General features: G+C 42.5%; 1 protein-coding gene across 1 annotated transcript in view; it reads left to right on the plus strand.

Annotated features, from left to right (window-relative positions):
* JPH2 (junctophilin 2) overlaps window positions 1-17880 on the plus strand; it is a 567238-nt gene that overhangs the window by 195481 nt on the left and 353877 nt on the right. The window contains exon 2 of the mRNA XM_069651313.1: window positions 4873-5653. Coding sequence (XP_069507414.1) covers window positions 4873-5653 — 781 coding nt within the window. The remainder of the gene's footprint in view (window positions 1-4872; window positions 5654-17880) is intronic.

Raw genomic sequence — 17880 nt, forward strand, 5'->3', positions numbered from 1 at the left:
TCTTGAAAGGGAAATACTGTAAATACTCATTGTTTCCCATACTGTAGTTTTACAAAGTCAAGGTAATTCTGACTTTAACCTATGGATCCAAAGCCCTCCTTAGTCTATCACAGAAATGGTGAGCGTAAATTGAAGGATGTTTTTGGAAGAAATGTCTTGGCATGCTCCGCTCGCTACCGATACAGTTGATCAGAAAAGAACTTGGCCTGAGCTCTTTATTAATGGCAGCTTAATGGAAGAAACTGAGCTTATGTGCAAAATGGCAAAATAACTCAACAACACCATGCTGGAAGGGATCCTGCGGGAACTGCGGCATGGCTCGAACCCTCAATATTGACATGGGTAAAGTATTGTGAAACATTACTCATGGACCTGGAAAGTCAACTGGGAGATTTGCTCCTCATCCAGGTAAAATAAAGAAAGAACTCAGACAAAAGGATTGAACAATCACAATTGAGGAAGTGGCTCTGTTTAAACTTCATCGGGACCTGGCAGTGCAACCGAGAAAAATGGTATGGATTCAGCCATACTTTAAAAGATGTCCAGATCCAGGGCTACATCCAACATTTATGAGAATTCAATTCAACGTATGCAACACAGGGGAAATCATTGCAGCCTGTGACCCCAATACATTCGAAAGCACCTTATGTAGATTTCACAATTTAGTGGACAAGACAGAAAAACTCATGCATCTCTTCACTATCTGCCCTCATTTTATGGAGCAAATGTTACGTCTGCTTGGCCACCTTCTAACTGACTACAAAACAGTTACGGCAGACGTTTGGTGGAAACGCATATTAGGGGGCTCAAAAACATTGCTGATTATCACTACAGTGGGTTTCTTGAGGTCTGTTTTGGAACCAGCCCTTGCGAAGAGAGCCGCCCTGAAGAACTGTAATAAAAACTGTAGAAAAGTTAGGCTTAATGCACATGGTTCCAGGGGGGAGAATAATGGGTGAGGAAAACTCTTATCTTTGCTAAAAGTTATACTGTAAACTGTAAAGCTAAATAAATTTAAAAAATATTTTAACAAAATTACTGCAGATGCTAGCAATGAGGGTTTGGTGCTGTGCTCACACAAATTGAGGACAAAAATAGTATGTAGCAGCATTTTCATCACACCTGCTCAAGGATCTAGAGAAAGCCTATTCAATTATTGGGAAAGAAGCTCTAGCAATCGAGTGGACCACTGAAAAGTTCAGGAGTTTTGTTTGGGGCACCAAATTTGAACTCCATACCGACCACATGCCGCTGGTCATGATTATATTCCTGGGGTGAGGAACTACGCGGAAGATTGTCTGTCATGCATGACTAATAGAGTGGATGCTAGGTATGCCAATGAGGAACAGGATGCGATTTTTGAGGTATGGGAACCCTCGAATTCTAAGCAGGAGTGGTATGAGGAAATGGATAAAGATGGCAAAATAAAGATTATCATTAAAGACCTATTGGAAGGAGTACTAATAAAGATACAGCGAGAAAGGCAGGTGTTGAAGGATTATGTAATTTAAGAGATGAACTACATGTATGTGATGGCATCCTCATGAGGGGTGACAAACTTGTACCACCGGAAGGATTGAAGGTGAAAGTAATACGTCTCAGTCATGAAAGGCATCAAGGGATTGTGAAGACAAAGCACATGATAAGGAACAATCATTTGTGGCCGGCATGCGAGTCCCAGATTGACAAGAGGGTTAGGGTTTGTATTCTTTGTGCTAACAGTGATAAGGTGTGTGTGTGTGAGAAATGCCCCATGAGCATACCGGGAAGACTGTGGGAGAAACTGGCGATTGATGTGCTTGGGCCAATATGGAGTGAGGGATGTCAGATGTACTGTATAGTGGTTATGGATATTTTAACAAGATGGGCAGATGTGGTGATGACCCCACATGCCACTACAAAAAGAATAACTGCGTTGTGGGAATAACTCTGTGAGCATTAGGGTTACCCTGGGGTAGTTCTCTCTGATAATGGACCACAGTTTAAGTCGAAGGAACTATATTTCAAAAGGAGAGCTATTGTCCATAAATCCAGTGCCATATACCATCCCCAAACCAATGAGGTTGTGAAAAGATATAACAGGATAATTAAAGAAGCAATCAGATGGGAATGGTCTAATGGAAGGGATTGGAAGGTAGTAGTAAAGAGCATGATGATTGCCCATTGATTTACCCCAGAACACTGCACCACAGGCTTTTCTCCATTTGCGCATAGTAGGGGAAGGAAGGGCACAAAAGGCTCTTTCCTGTTTTGATGGGTGATGTGTCAGGGATGGAGGTGAAGTTGGATGGTGTGGAAGAGAGGATTAGAGTGAGTCAGATGAAGAACAAGGCTGTGCAAGACAACAGACAGTTCAGGAAATGCAGAGTTCCCCATGTCAAGGGTTGGTCAGGATCAAATTATCCTTTGCATTGAGTGGTGATGGCTGTCGATGGTCTAAGCCAATTGAAGTAGTTGAGGTGTTCAGGCATGCACTGAGGGCGAAGGATAGCAGGGTGTGGAAACTGGAAAGGGTGATGATGATGGAGTCTGAACCGGCTGAAGATATGGGAAGAACGAAAGGTGATGTGGGTGGTGAAACTGGTGTGGAAAGAGAGGGTGTGAGAAGTGAAACGTTTTCCTTGTCAGATGCTACAGATATAGCGTGATGCGGAATGTGGAGCTCCGGAAGAAGGAGAGGTGGAAAGTGAGGAGAGGACGGAGGTTGGAGCAGCGTGGAGAGCGGGGCACGCATTTGCTTCTCTCCCAGTTGTATATAATATGTAACCTGTTATAATTATACAGTTCAACCCAATAAATAAGTATATCCTCTTGAGGTTCCCTACTTCCTTTAATGAACACCAGGATTTGAGCAGTGCGACGTTTCTGAGTAGCAGCGTGCCCTTCTTTATGAGTTGGACAGATTTGTTGCCCAGATTAATCTGTCCCATTCCAAGAAAAACAGAGGTATAGTCGTATGTCATGAGGATTTCCTGAAGAACTGCATGTGATGCTTTAAAAAAATCGTTATGCATTTCTTTTCACCATTTTTCAAATCCATTTCTACTCTTGTTTGAGGGTGTAAATGCACAGAAGGGTCAGGATTGCTCACCTTGGAATTGGAAACAAACTTGCACTGGTCTTCCTGTATGGTGCCTGGAGTTGGTCCATGACCATCTTGGATGCAGAATGTTTGTCAGTGAATGCTTTACAGCATCTGCTTTGGCTCTTTCTTTCAGAGCCATTAGGACTGCACTCGTCTGCAGATTAACATACTTTCTAAGCACTTGCCTTTTTTAAAAAAATGTTAGAAATTATGTTTACAATTTATTTAAAGATGTGTGGCCAGTTTGGCTGTTTTGGTGGCTAAGACCTGGTATTTTCTTATCTCAAAATGGTTCCAACAACATACCTCTTTCTCCCAATAAAAAGTGTTGATTGAGTGTTCCTATTAAAAAAGTGCATTGAGGAAACTAACTGAGGGAAATTTGACTTGCTCAGACCTGCTTTGTTGAACATAAGATAGTTCAACAACATTTTCAAGGTAGCGAAGTCTCAAGAGTGGTTGCTTTACATATTGTTTTAAATTTAGGAGTAAGTCAAATAGGATGAACAAATATTTTCCAGTTGGGAGATGCAACTGGACAGTCTGTGGCACCTGAAAGTAGTATGTTTGCTAGATGAAGCCACTGCATTTGCCTGAACTTATGTAAATGTTGTGGTGAGTGTTGTGGCTTGTCAGGTGTTTTATGTTCTTGAACTTACTTTCAAAAAGGCTTGCCAGGATAAACATGCTGACAACATGAAAGCAACCACCAGTACCACAGGATCCCAAGGCATATTTGGTTAGGCGGCTGCAACGTTAAGAACTCAGCATGGCGTTTGTATTCACTTGCGACCAGATGGCCACATGACACCAGCACCCCACTTTTCCACTCCTGAACTTTGATTTATCAAATAAATCCATCCTAGCCGGTACAATCTTCCCGTACCTCAATAGAAGAGATGGTAGCGAAGCATCTGGTGCAGATTATTTATATAACTATCGCTCAGGGGTTTAAAAATGGTGCATCAGTGACAAAGACTGGGAGAAGGAAATTTAGAATTATTTTGGAAACCATGATTTAACTTCCGTTTTTCAGATCACCTATAAGGTGTTTCTATATCTGTGAAGTCCAAATGTGAAGAATGCTAAACTAGTTTCTGAAACTCCAGGACAAGTTATAATACAAACCAAATCAATATCTCCTGTCTTACAGATGTTGGTCGTCCATATCCTCTTTGTTTGCATGTCGCTGCAAATGCCACTCGCAGCACAGGAACTGCTAAATGCAAAATGGTTGTGGGCATTTTTATCCCACTTGTTTTTATTCATACTACTTTCCACTTTGTGGATATGACTGTCTAATGTCCCATCAGATCCTAGTTCGAAACTATCACGCTTAAAGAGCCTTTTGTGGAATTTAGGCTTTTGCCATTGGTTTGTAGAGATGCATTTTAAAAGAAACAAACTGGCAGTAGGAATGAGCTTTTGAACTTCTGTATCAAATATTCAGATCTGAGATCTAGAGCTAGGATTATCTCTGGCAGCCCTGTTGGTATTTTTTTGAAAGGGACAAGGGCTGAGTTTGTAATTCACATTTTTTGCAGAATGTCATAACCTCAATCTGGGTATGTGGGTTCTCAGAATAGGTTGTAAAAAGACCTTTAAAAAGATATAGAAAGTCCAGGTTTACTATGAATTTGAATGCATAACTAACTCTCTCCTGTTCACACATAGAAATGTTTTTTTTTTTTTTTAAGTTGGGGGCAGGTAACCAAGTGATCTATCTCTTAGCAGTATGTTGGTTAATAAAGGACGCTACCTAATGAGATTTCTATTTTTGCTTTTAGGAACATACCAAGGACAATTCACCAACGGGATGCGTCACGGATATGGTGTTCGTCAAAGTGTGCCATATGGCATGGCAGCGGTGGTACGTTCACCCTTGCGCACCTCCCTCACCTCTCTACGCAGTGAGCACAGCAACGGCCACTTAGTGCATCAGGACACGCTCCCATCTTCGCAAGAAAACATTGTCTCTCCCACTATAACCCGTGGGGGGTTTGCACTCTCTCTCTATTCTGATCCTGAAATCGTAAAACAAGAAACAAAAGGTCTATTCAGAAGGGGTTCCTTGTTGGGCAAACTTACAAAATCTGAATCAAAGACGTCCCTTTCCAGTCAGAGAAGCAAACTGAGCTTCCTTAAGAGTGTGAGCGGGTACAGCTCTGCAGCCAGTGATGCCACCTCCTCCGTGAGCATAGGAGAAGGCGCTGAAGGAGATGATTTCCTTCCAGTTGAGTCTGATATCGATGCCACCACCACTGAGGTCTACATGGGCGAATGGAAGAATGATAAGCGCTCCGGCTTTGGGATGAGTGAGCGGACCAGTGGTCTCAAATATGAAGGGGAGTGGCTAGATAACCTACGACATGGATATGGCTGCACGACATTGCCAGATGGTAGGAAGGAGGAAGGCAAGTATAGAAACAATGTCTTCATCAAAGGGATGAAGAAGCGGGTGATACCCCTGAAGAGCGCTAAGGTTAGGCAGAAGGTTGACCGAAGTGTGGAAGGAGCACAAAGAGCAGCAGCCATTTCAAAACAGAAATCCGAGATTGCAGTTTCCAGGTGAGACTCTTTTCCCATACGGATACGATAATTGATTGATCATCAGGATATTGTAAAGGGGCACGGAAATTATTTTTTTCTATAATCTTTTCAATAAGGTTTTGAAAAGAGGGAAATGGAAATTTTGTTAATGTGAAAACAATCATATCAGAGGAAAATTAGAACTTTTTCTAACAGGTTTTCCTGACACAAGCTTTTTAAACCAATCCTGTTCATTGTCGCATTCTTGGACTATGTGACTACATTAGAAGTAAAAGCTAATATACATTTGTCTTTCTGATTCATAATGTCATTGAACAAAGGGTTAATTAAAGGAGGAATTTGGCACTGGGGCCAGAAATTAGAAGATAGGAACGCAGTAATGGGGGAACATGAGAAGGAAGAGGGGGGGGAGGAGGAAAACTGCATCGTATTATGTTGAAATCAGCTTCTATGCAAATAAGCACATATTGGATCTGATTTACTAAGTGTTTTTCAATGGCATTTTCCCATTCAAAAACGGTTTTTGTAAATCAGGCCCATTGTCTATTTGGTGATGAGAACAACCTTGTTGCCAGTATAGGGTAAGACTAGGCAGCCAATGGATAGATACAATAATACATTGTAGTGAGGGTTCTTAAAGAGCCCCTAAAATTGTGGGATCCCAAGAATAGATTTATCACTGATCATCACCATTCAGCTCTGAAACTCTGAACCTAATGTTTTCTAATTAATATTTGTCCTAGTCCTTTACCAGTGTGCAACCATTGATTAAAGAATATGGGCCTGAATCACAAGCCCTATTTGTTTGCCCTTAGACAATGTTTTGCCCCATTTCTAATTGTGCTTGCACCAGTGCAAAACCTCTGCAATATGTCCCCAGCCGTTCATTTATACAATGCAATTTATCAACCCAGCTAACTATTCTTTGTTCCTGTATATTGTCATGAAATGTGAAAAAGTACTATATTTATGTATATTTGAAGAGTATTATATTACCAAACATAGTTACAAATGTTGTCCATTTTCTTATAAAAGAGACTTTCAAACACGAAAGCGGTGCCTTAAACAATATAAACATTTCTAGAGCTGTACTAAATTAGAACTTTGAAAGGGGAAATGCAAGCACGTGTTCACTTTCGTGTGATATGTGTCTACATTTCTACACAGGTATAGTCTGCTAATTGAACTGCATTAGTTTCTTAGGAGCACAGAACAAGGTTCATAATATGAATTACATGTATGTGAATAAGGTTCTAATATAGTCAATTATAATTGGAAATGATTCAGGAAAATGTATCCCCACTTGCATGTGTCAATTGTTCATACATGTGGGGGAGGGAGCACCTGCATTTTGCGTGTGGACTGACCCTCAAATCCCAGATAGCTTTGCCCACAACAAAAATGTTACAATTTCTCAATGTGCCAGGGAATTGAAAGGTGCATTACACAGTGCATGGCCTTCACTCAAAGGGCTGTGCTTTAGGATGTTCCCTATTTCTGGCTCTTTCAGCTTTAGCTGGGATTCATTGAAAAAACGTTGTTAAAGGGACATTATGGTTGCAAGGCTAAATAGAAAAACCAAAGAAATGTGCACTTATGGTAAGCTATGCAACCATAACTTGCACCCCCACAATGCACTGCTAAGACTAACACTCAGACATCAAAGATGATATCACAAATGGCATCATCGATGACATTGCATCACAAGAGTTATAAGCCATCCAAACATCTTGGGAACCCCCTCCAGTTTGTCCCGCTCTTGTAATAACTTTAATGTCACCAAACTTTGTAATAACATTAGAGGTTGGGTCTATATTTTTATTGCAAAATGTCACCAGTTTCATTGAATGGTGCCAAAGTAATAAGCCGTCCAAAAACGGATTGGTCTAGGGGCCTCTGAAGACACCAAACCTAGATGTGATTCTGTGGACCAAACAGAGATATCACACATTTTTTACCGACTTTTGGGAAGTTGTACAAAAATCTACTGGATGGATCTACACCAAGAGTCAGATTACTGAAACCTTGCACCAGTGCAAGTGCAAAGTTGCACGGTATTAGCACAAGTGCAAAGTTTGCCTTATTTCTAAAAACACTGGGATGAATTAGAAATCCATTGCAACATGACAAGTGCACTTTGGCATGCTACAAGAACCACGGCAAAAGTTGCCCTAGTGCAAACAAGATATATTTTTACCTTATGTTTTCACCGGGGAAAAGGTTACCCTAGTGCTAACACCGAATTGCATTAGCACTTGGTCAAATTTTGCCCTGGTGCAAAAATTTGTCAAAAGTGAATCTTTTTTGCAGTGCTTATACTATGCCAAACTGCACTTGTCATGGTGCAATGGTTATCCTATATGTCTCAGTGTTTTTAAAAATAGGGCAAACATTGTCCCAGTGCTAGTACCATGCAACTTCCACTGGTGCACATTTTCTGTAATCTGGCCCCCAAATTGGAAAAGCATGCTTTTTTGTTGTGCTCCTCGTGCAATTTTGGTGCAGATCTCTGCAGCGGTTTGGGCTGCAGCCGTGAGCAAAATTATTTTCGATTCATGTCTATTCTGACTTTCCCCCCTTTGGCAAAACTGCACCAAACTTTGCAAAACAGTTCAGAGTCAGTCTATACTTTTTTTGCAAGGTTTTGTGTGGATTCATTGAATGATGTCAAAGTTATAACCCGCCCAAAAACTGCTCTTCCTATTGGAAATTCAATTTAACTATAACTACATGGTCACTATCGTGCACCCTGTAATGCCTTGTCGTAGGCCATGTGATGCAGACAGGGGTCTTTCCAGGCCACTGCCAGCAATGGCAATGCATGAAGGAGTCCTTTGCCTTTTACATTTCAGTAACTAAATAGGGTTGGAATGTGGGTTGGCATGCATTGCAAGTGAAGAGCCCTTCGAGGCACATTAAGCACATGAAAATTAAATATATAAAAAAACAGAAAGGGTGCTGGGAAAGATGTAGTGGAGACTGGGGCACAAGAGGTGGTAATAGATGAAAAAAAGAATATGGGACATACCTCTCCATAAATCTTAGGCAAGCAAAATTAAAGGGTGGAGTCCTGATTCATGAACATGTTATGTTATATTTATTTATATAGCGCACGTTCACCCGAGGTATCTTGGCACTGGAGAGAAAACGACCACAACAAAGAAAAAGCAGAGCAGGATCAAAGACAATAGTTCAGAAAAGATGAGTCTTCAGAGCCTTCCGAAAAATCAGATGATTAGGCCAAAGTTTAATGGTGGAAGGAAGGCTGTTCCACAACAATACCGCTGACACAGAGAAAGCGCGGCCACTCACTCGAGAGCGGCGATAGAGGGGCATGTAAAGCATACCGGCAGAGGCTGATCGTAAAGGGCGATTGGGGACATATCGCTCAAATTTGGCAGAAAGGTACTCAGCACCTATACCGTGCACAGCCCGATGAGCGAAACAGAGGGCCCTAAACTGAATACGTTGTGCCACGGGCAGCCAATGAAGAGAGCATAGCACAGGGGTTATATGGGATTCATAGGGGGTACCTGTTGCTAGCCTCGTCGCCAAATTCTGAAGATGTTGTAGCCTGCCAATCAGCCCCTTGGGTTCGTCAAATACAGGGAATTGTAGTAATCAAGCCTGCTAAGAATCATAGCTGCCACTAAAGGAGGACAAAGTGATGCTGGAATCAAATGGAGCAATGTCCTCAATATTTGAAGCTGAAAGTGACCCTGCTGACATACCAAGGCTACTTGGGCCATTAGGGAGAGATCAGCTGACATAGTCACTCCAAGATATTTTACCTTGGGGGAAGCCACAGGGAGAGGGCCAAGAGAATAAGGCCAGAAAGAAGTGATCCACAGTGAAGGATCAGAAGGGGAACCCACCACCAGCACCTCGGTCTTGTCCCCATTCAATTTCAGCCAGTTGTGGCCCAACCACTCACCAATGGCATCAGGCACTTATAAAAGCACACAGACACCCCAGCCGGATCCAGATCTAAATGGATCAGCAGCTGGGTATCGTCCGTGTATGAATAGCACCTGATGCTGACGGAGCGAATGAGGCGAACCTGCAGAAAGATGTATATATTGAAAAGAATAGGGGACAAGGCAGAACCCTGGGGGACACCACAGCTGAGATGTGAAGGTTTAGAAAAGAAGGGTGACAATGAAAGAATTTGAGATCTGTCAGCCAAGAAGGAAACAAACCAGGTCAATACCTCGCCCGAAACACCAATCTGGGCCAGGCTCTTGAGCAGGATGGCATGATCGATGTTGTCGAACGCTGCTGAAAGGTCTAAAAGAATCAAGGTGCCGACACCGCCCTGATCACCTGATCAACTAGCCTGGCCATGTATTCCTGCACAGAGACAAGAACAATTTCTGTTCCCCTGCCAGGATTAAAACCAGACTGGGCCCGGTCAAGAATCCTGGGTGACTCCAAAAAGGAAGACAGTAGCGGAGAAACCTGTGACTCAAGAAGTTTCATGAGACAAGGGAGCAGAGAAATAGGACAGAAATTAGAAAGAATAGATGGGTCTAAGGACGGTTTCTTAAGAAGAGGGATGACAAGAGCGGCCTTGAGTTCAGCTGGGACAATTCCCTACTGACAGGAGAGATTAACAGCAGTTGTAATTTCACCTAAAACTTTAGTTGTTTCATCACTCCAAGTGAGAGTGGATCCGCAGGGGAGCAGGACTTAATCTTAAGCAGGGCTTTAGAGAGTATATCTTCAGAGAAAGGAGGGAAAAGTGACCAAGACAAGCCAGACGGAGCAGTCTCTTCATAACTAAGCTGATTATCAGGTGCAGATGTGTGGGTCAGAGAGGCGAAACTGTTCGTAAATTGGCCGAATAGTCTTGACTTTCATGATTAAAACATTAGATAGGGAGTCACACAACTCCTGAGTAGGTTTTATAGACGGGGTATATTTAGAAGGGGAGGACAGAGCCTTGATAACAGAAAATAAGGTCTTGGGCAGATTAAGTGCAGGCTTGATCTTCTCAGCAAAATATATTTTTTTGCTGTGAGAATGGACACTGAGTAAGCTGACAGACCGACTTTGTAGCAAAGTTTATTGTCAGAATCATAGCGTGTCGCCACTTACACTCCAACTGTCTAACTCGCAGGTGCTCCAATCTAAGGAGGTCCGTGAACAAAGGTTCAGACGGGGGTCTGCAAGGTTGGAAGTGGCAGTGGGGGCTACCTCGTTGCCAGCACTCATTAGCAAGGTGGTCATTAGAGACATTAGAGACATGGAGAGAATCAGGGCCGCTGACCATTTACCTTTAACCGAATAGACTAAGTTCTGGAGGTTGGCAGTACGCCAAAAGTGCTGTAGAATGGGTTCCAGCAAAATCTTGGGTGGAACGTGCTTTTTCAATAAATTACAGGTGACCAAATAATGGTCAGTCCAGACCATGGGTTCAACTGAATGAAAAGAAACCAGGGCTTTATTGGCGAGTACAACATCAATAGTCTTACCGGACTTGTGAGTTGGTCCTAACACCTGTTGAGGCAGGTCCAAGTCAAGCAGACTAACGTAAAAGAGATCTAGAGCCGCAGTCCTGGGCGAGTTAAATTTTAGATTCAGGTCACCAAGAATGATAAGATTAGCGTATTGTGCCTGTAGAGCAGCAATAAAATCACCCAGCGGTTCCAGTAGGCTGTCATAAACACCAGGAGGGCGGTAGATAGCCAGAATATGGCACACCAAGGGAGAAGAAATGACACAGCAAAGTAATTAAGGCTCGATATTGAGGCTATGTAGACAATCTAGTTGTGAGCATTGAAAGTTATAATGGCAACCCCACCGCCATGGTGAGGGCCAGGTCGATCACAATGAATAATAGTATAGCCCTCTGGAATAGTCTGGGCCAGGACTGAGGCCGAATGGGCCTGAAGCCAGGTCTCTGTAAGGACTAATAAAGCAGGGCATCGATCAGTTAAAAGAGAGGTTACTTCTGTAGCGTGCGCCGTAAGAGAGCGCGTATTCAGGAGTAATAGAGGCAAGATGCCATGCTAGGTATTACCGCCATCTGCTGATCAGTATCAGTGGAAGGGGGAGGCTTCTGAGCCGTCATCCACCCTCAAGGAAAGCAGATCGTTGGTGGGGCTAGCAGCAGCAGATCAAATGTCATGTACCAGAGCGTGCCTTCATTGCCGGCGGTGGCACGGCCGGCAAAATCATTTAACTTATTTAATGAAAAAGAACATTGTGAAAACCACAAAGATCTGTATGGCAGATGTCCCATTACACATAAATATAGATGAACCACATGAAACTCCATGAGTTTCCATTGTGCACCCTTGCAGGATATGAGGACCGTTCCCATCTATTTCTAAGCAAAAAGTAAAGTTTTATATTTCAAGTGAAATCAATTCCATCACACAAAAATCCTCAAATTTCAAATAATTGTGGATCAAAGATTAAAGTACATTGATTCAATCAAAATATAACAGGAAGAATTGCACACCATACCAAAATTTTGAATTTCAATACAAAAATATGTTCTCATATTTCTTACGATCGAAATGAAAACAACATGTTAAGATCTTTCAGTTCAAATCTTTTCCCCCCATTAAGAACATTAATGGACAATCTGATATCGAGACAATTGAGCTTGAAGCCCTGCCTTCGATCTACACACCAGACACCTTCTGGAAAAGGACACGTGTGCAGAGACTGATGGACAAGCACCTCATTACACGTTCGGCAGTGGGGTAAAAAAGTGGCTGAAATTCTTTCCCTGTCACTTTTGCACCACCAGCCAATTCTGAGTTTGGCGGTAAAGTGAAAGATTTACCTCTAGCAAAATGCTCTTGGTAAATCCTTCACTTTACCTACAAAAATCAGCAGAATTACAGCAACAGAATTACTGCTCTCTGTAATTCTGCCAAAATCTCCTTGGTGATTTAGACTCCTTACCACCAGTCATAATCCCTTGGTAAATCCACAGGTCCAAGTGACAGTAACAGTAACTGATTTCAGTGGTAATTCAGTGGATTGACTTAATAAATGCATCCAAACAGGTAGTGTTGCATCCTGATACCAGCTGGATTTGTGTCATATATGGCCAGTGTATTTTCTCATGCACACCACATTTTTAGGGTAATGTGTATGCTGTTACATCATTGGGCAGACATCTATTTGCTGGTTCTCGGGCACGCTTGTCATCACCCTTCATAGGAAGAGACCTGAAAGTTCTAAGTGTATCGACGATGTAGAGTGCTTTTGTGCTGCTGCAGTGGCAAGTGTGTTACTGTCCTGTGTGAACTCATATTTTCTCTGATTTCATAGTAGTTGGTTGATTTTCATTCTGCGCATAGGCTAGACACATCCAAAAAACCCACCTAGCAAGTTCTCAGCCGGATTAGGATGTTGCTAGGAAAGCATTGGTGTGCATGCATAAGCTTCTCAAAATCCTTACTTGATCCATGTCAAGCAATGATGTAAAAGAATGGTGTTCACACGCCATCATTTGGAACAGAACAATGTGGTGCAGCACAACTTTGTTCCCCAGTCCAGCGTTTGGAATCTGGAGAGGTCCTGCAAGAAGCACTGTATAAATCACTAATAATAATAATAATAATAATAATAATAATAATAATAATAATAATAATAATGACAATAATAATAATGACAATAATAATAATGATAATAGTTCATACAAGGTATAGCGCCTACCCGATCTGACCTCTTGGTCGTTACCACTATAAAGTCATTGGGGTTCGGCAATGGTGACCAATCACTAACATGAAAGGGTTGGGGAGCTTCATGATGAAACAATAGCAAGGGTATCTAGAGGGGAATCAGGTTGCATTCCAGTTAGTCTGCTTTTTGCCCTCAAAGAGGCTTTACAAGCATTTACAGCTGCTCCCTGCATGCAATGACAAGAAGTCAGCAGTGATTATACTTCTGAATGTATCGGCAGCTTTCAATATGGCGGAAAAACCATTATGGAGAAAAGTGTCTGACAGAAGCTTTGCACCAGTGCAAGACCAAAAAATATTGCACGAGTGCAAAATACATTCTGTTAATGTTTATTTACACCAGTGCAAAAGACTGCAGCTAGGATAAAGATGGATTTAGTGCATAAAGTGTCTGGAATGTGGCAGCTGCAGTCGGCATATCACTGTCCATGTTTGGTGCTTGGTGTTTCCCTGCAAACTATGGTGTGCTTTGAGTCATGCCGTAATCCCCAACCGGCCGAGATCTAAATACTGGCACCGTGCGTGAAGCGCGTGTAAAGTGTCTGGAAAGTGCCAGCTGCGGTCGGCAGATCACTCGCTCTGTTTGATGTTTTTCCTGCAAACTATGGTTCCTCCTGGCGTGCTTTCAGTCACACTGTACGCCTTGCCCCTGGTATCCAAATACTGGCGGCGTGCGTGAAGCGTGCGCACAGTATATGGAAAGTGTCCGCTGCACTCGGCAGATCAATCTCTTTGTTTGGTGCTTGGTGTTTTCTCTGCAAACTACAGTTTCTCTGGGTGTGCTGTGAGCCTCGCTCTAAACCCCAACCCCCAGATCTAAATACAGGCAGTTTACGTGAAGTGGAGGTTAAGTGTCTGGAATGTGTCCGCTGCAGTCAGCAGTCTGCCACCGGTGTATGGCAGACATGAGGTCTTGTTTTCGATATTGATGTAGAGCCGTGTGCTGTATTTTTGTGTGCTTGAAAACTGCCAATTGGAAACTGAGAAATGAATCCTATTGAAAGGACTTTCTTGTTAATTAAGCTTATAGGCACATGTTGAAGAATGGATAAAATTCTTTCAGGAGAACCCATAGGGGTTATTAGTCCCTTGGGGATCCCTAAAGATCATTGTCATGTATGATTTTCGGAGTAAGTCATCTCCTGAAGATTTAACACACGCTTCAGTCTTTCGCGCATTGGCCCATATGAATGAAGCAGCAATGGTTGAAGAGGTATTTTTAGCCTCGACTTCAAGTCAGGAAATGCTCGGTAAGACCTCGGTATGGACAGATGCTCCTATTTTACCATCAGCTATTCTGGCAAGAACTGGCTTCCTTATCATCAGGAAGTCAGGAAACGCTCAATAAAACCGTTAAGACAGTGGTGTGGATAGACATTCCTACTTTTCCATCTGTTTCTTGGGCAAACAAACTTCATCTTCATACCCATTATTGTCATCCGATATGGCTCCGGCCTGGGAAACATATCAAAGTAGATCTGCTAGCTCCCATTGTAATTTATTCTTAAGAGGCTTGGCAAATACTAAATCTACAACCTGTCTCAATTCACCTCAGAGGTCCCCCTTACTCAAAAGAAGATTAACGATGTTTACATGTTAGCAGGTTCCAGTAAGGAAAATCACCCAACTGTTAAATCCAGAGAACGTCCAGAGGCAGAGAGCAATTTTATCAATGATGGCGTTATCCTAGAACTTGATCTCTCTGAAAACCACCAAGAAAAATCACCCTTAAATAATGCCCTTGGGAAGGGAAGTGTAAGACAGGGCCTTGAGAGTTTGATTGACTTGGATGCTCATTTATGATGGACCACCACTGAACTATAGGGACTCACTTTCCTCGGGAACATCAAGTCCTCAGAAAGGCTTACATCATATTTTGCGTGATCTAGAGAATAATGTAAAGTTGATCTGTTCCTTCTCTCTCAGCACTGATCATGGCTTTCAGCTTGTTTGTCTCTTTATATGAGAACATCAGATTGGAGCTATCGGCTCATACCATCTGGCTAAGTTACATTAAAATACAATTGGAATCTCTGAAATCTTTCATGTTATGCTATGTTGTCTTATACCACGCACTGTTAGGGTGGTCTCCTGGTGCTGACGTGGATCTGCATGTAAGAGGGCAGGGTGGATAAGTGAGGGTAGAAAGGTAGGATAGACCCAGAACCAGGAGAAACTGGCGTCTCTGTGTTTTGGCTTGCAGATGAGTTGATTGAATGCATTGGCTTTTTGTGTCAATAGGATAACGGCCAATGCTTGTGTTTTTTGTTGTATGAAATTGTTTGTTATGTTGGGTTTGTGTTTGTGTGTTTCATGTGTAGTTTGGCTGGTATTTTGATCCTGCACATTGGCTTGTTGTATCTGTAAGGGGAAGCTCCAGAGTCTGGGTTGTTTGTTATATGCTGGTGGTCCTTGTGTTGGGAGTGTGTTTGTGTTGGGAGTGTGTTTGTGTGTTTCATGTGTAGTTCTGTTGGAAGTTATGGTTGAGCGCACTGGCTTGTTATATCCGTAAGGGTAAGTCCAGTTTCTGAGATTGTTATATGCAAATGTTAGTTATGTTGGGTGTGTGTGTGTGGTTTGGCTAGCCCATAGGGTGTGTATACTACTTGGGAGTTATGTTGGAGGGCAGTAATAGCAGGGTGGTTAGTACATTAGCTACTCTCAAAGTTCTTCCAAGTATGTCCTCAAAACACATTCAGCTGAAACTCAATGGTACCCTCCAGTTCTTCCAACTGCAAAACACTGGCTGCTACCTCCCCTGCCCCTCTTTAAGCTCATCACACTATCCACTCCTACAAACTCCTAACACATAGGCCACTTCCACTAGCCCCTCTCTATGCAGCAAGAATTACCAGACACAAAGTGTGCTTTTGAGTGCAGCAGGATTAAGCAGCTAATTCGATGCATGGCTAATATTCACAAATCTATCCAAATGTGACGCTTGGCTAATCCTCACAAATCTATCCAAATGCAGTGCATGACCTACCTCCACAATTCTATCCAATGCGACACTTGGCCAGCCTTGCACAAATCCCTTCAATGCGACACATGGCTACACTTATAAATCTTCACAAAGCCATCTAAATGTTATGCATGGCTGGGAGAGGAGAGGAGTTGGAAGCTGGGGGTTAGTGATTGGTGACTTTCCTTTGGTCCCTCTTGGTATCGCTGGCATTGTCCATTTTGTGCTGGTAATTGGCAGTTGAATAGCCATGTTTTCTGCCATTTTCTGAAGGTGAGGTGGTCTTCTGTTGTCCTAGTATTGTGTTCCATAGATCAGCAATTATGTGTCAGAATGCGGTTTTTCAAAATTTCCTTTTTCCGTATTGTTTCATTTTGATGTGGAGGTTGTTGCTTAATCTTAGGTCCTTTCCTGGTTGGTAGCGGTTGATCTTGGTCTGGAAAAATGGAGCTCCTTGTCCATGTAATGATTTGTGGGCAGTGCAGAGGGCTATGAATTTTTATGCATTTTTTTTTTCTGGGAGCCAGTGTATGCTTCTCAGTGCTGGTGCAATGCGGTCTCTTCTGTTTAATCCCAGGAATATCCCTGCTGCAGTGTTTTGGAATTGTTGAGTTTTTTGATGAGCCGTTCTGGCAATCCAAGGTAGAGGCTGTTTGCATAGGCAATTCTTGACAATACTAGAGAGATGATTGGAAGGGTTCTATGTAGGAAAGAGTGGTAAAGAGAGCTAGAGGAGCATCCCTCTGAGAGGTCTCAGTAGGTAGAAGCATTTCTTTCTAATAGCATTGACTTGTGGCTCCAGTGATAGCCTGTTGTCCATGAGTTTTGTTTATCACATTTGAAGTCTCTGGTTGGGTTCCCTTGCCAGACGTCCAGTCCAGTTGTGAGTTGATTGCTTTGCCCTCTGGGGAGAGATGATTATTTCGGTTTTGGCTTGGTTTAATTTGAGGTTGTTCATTGTCATCCAGCTGTATAGCTCGGTGAGGTAATTGTTGAGTGTGTTGCTTGGGTCTTGGATTGTGGCTATCGTGACAATGAGTTGTGTGCCATTTGAGTAGTGGTAGGCAGTCAGTCTGTGGTTTCAAATGATTTTCATCAAGGGGGGCATGTAGATGTTGATGAAGAGAGGGGAGAGACTGGAGACTTACGGCACGACGTAGGAGATGTTTTTGGTGTTTAAGGTAAAAGGTGGTAAGTAGGTTCTTTTGGTCGAATTGTGAGGAAAGATTTTAGCCATTTTAAGGTGTAGCCTTTTATACCGCATTCCACAAGTCTTTTTATCAGTGTTGTGTGACTAATAGTGTCGAACGCCGCTGATAGGTCCAGAAGCATGAGAGCAGATTGAGTGTCATTGTCTGCACTCATTTTTAAATCGTCCCATATGAATAGGAGTGCTTATTGAATTCCTCTCGTGGGTCTGAAGCCGACGTGCAAGTGGTCAAGTATTCCATTTGTTTCTACGTAGCTTTTGTAGAATTTTGTATGCATGATTTTCCAGTATTTTCACCGGGTAGGGCAGGTAGGATTTAGGTCTGTAGTTACTTGGGTCTTTTGCACTTTCCGCTTAGTTTTTTTATAAG

Source organism: Ambystoma mexicanum, chromosome 3p (assembly GCF_040938575.1).
Source record: "Ambystoma mexicanum isolate Mex_15411 chromosome 3p, UKY_AmexF1_1, whole genome shotgun sequence".
Taxonomy (NCBI): Eukaryota; Metazoa; Chordata; class Amphibia; order Caudata; family Ambystomatidae; genus Ambystoma; species Ambystoma mexicanum.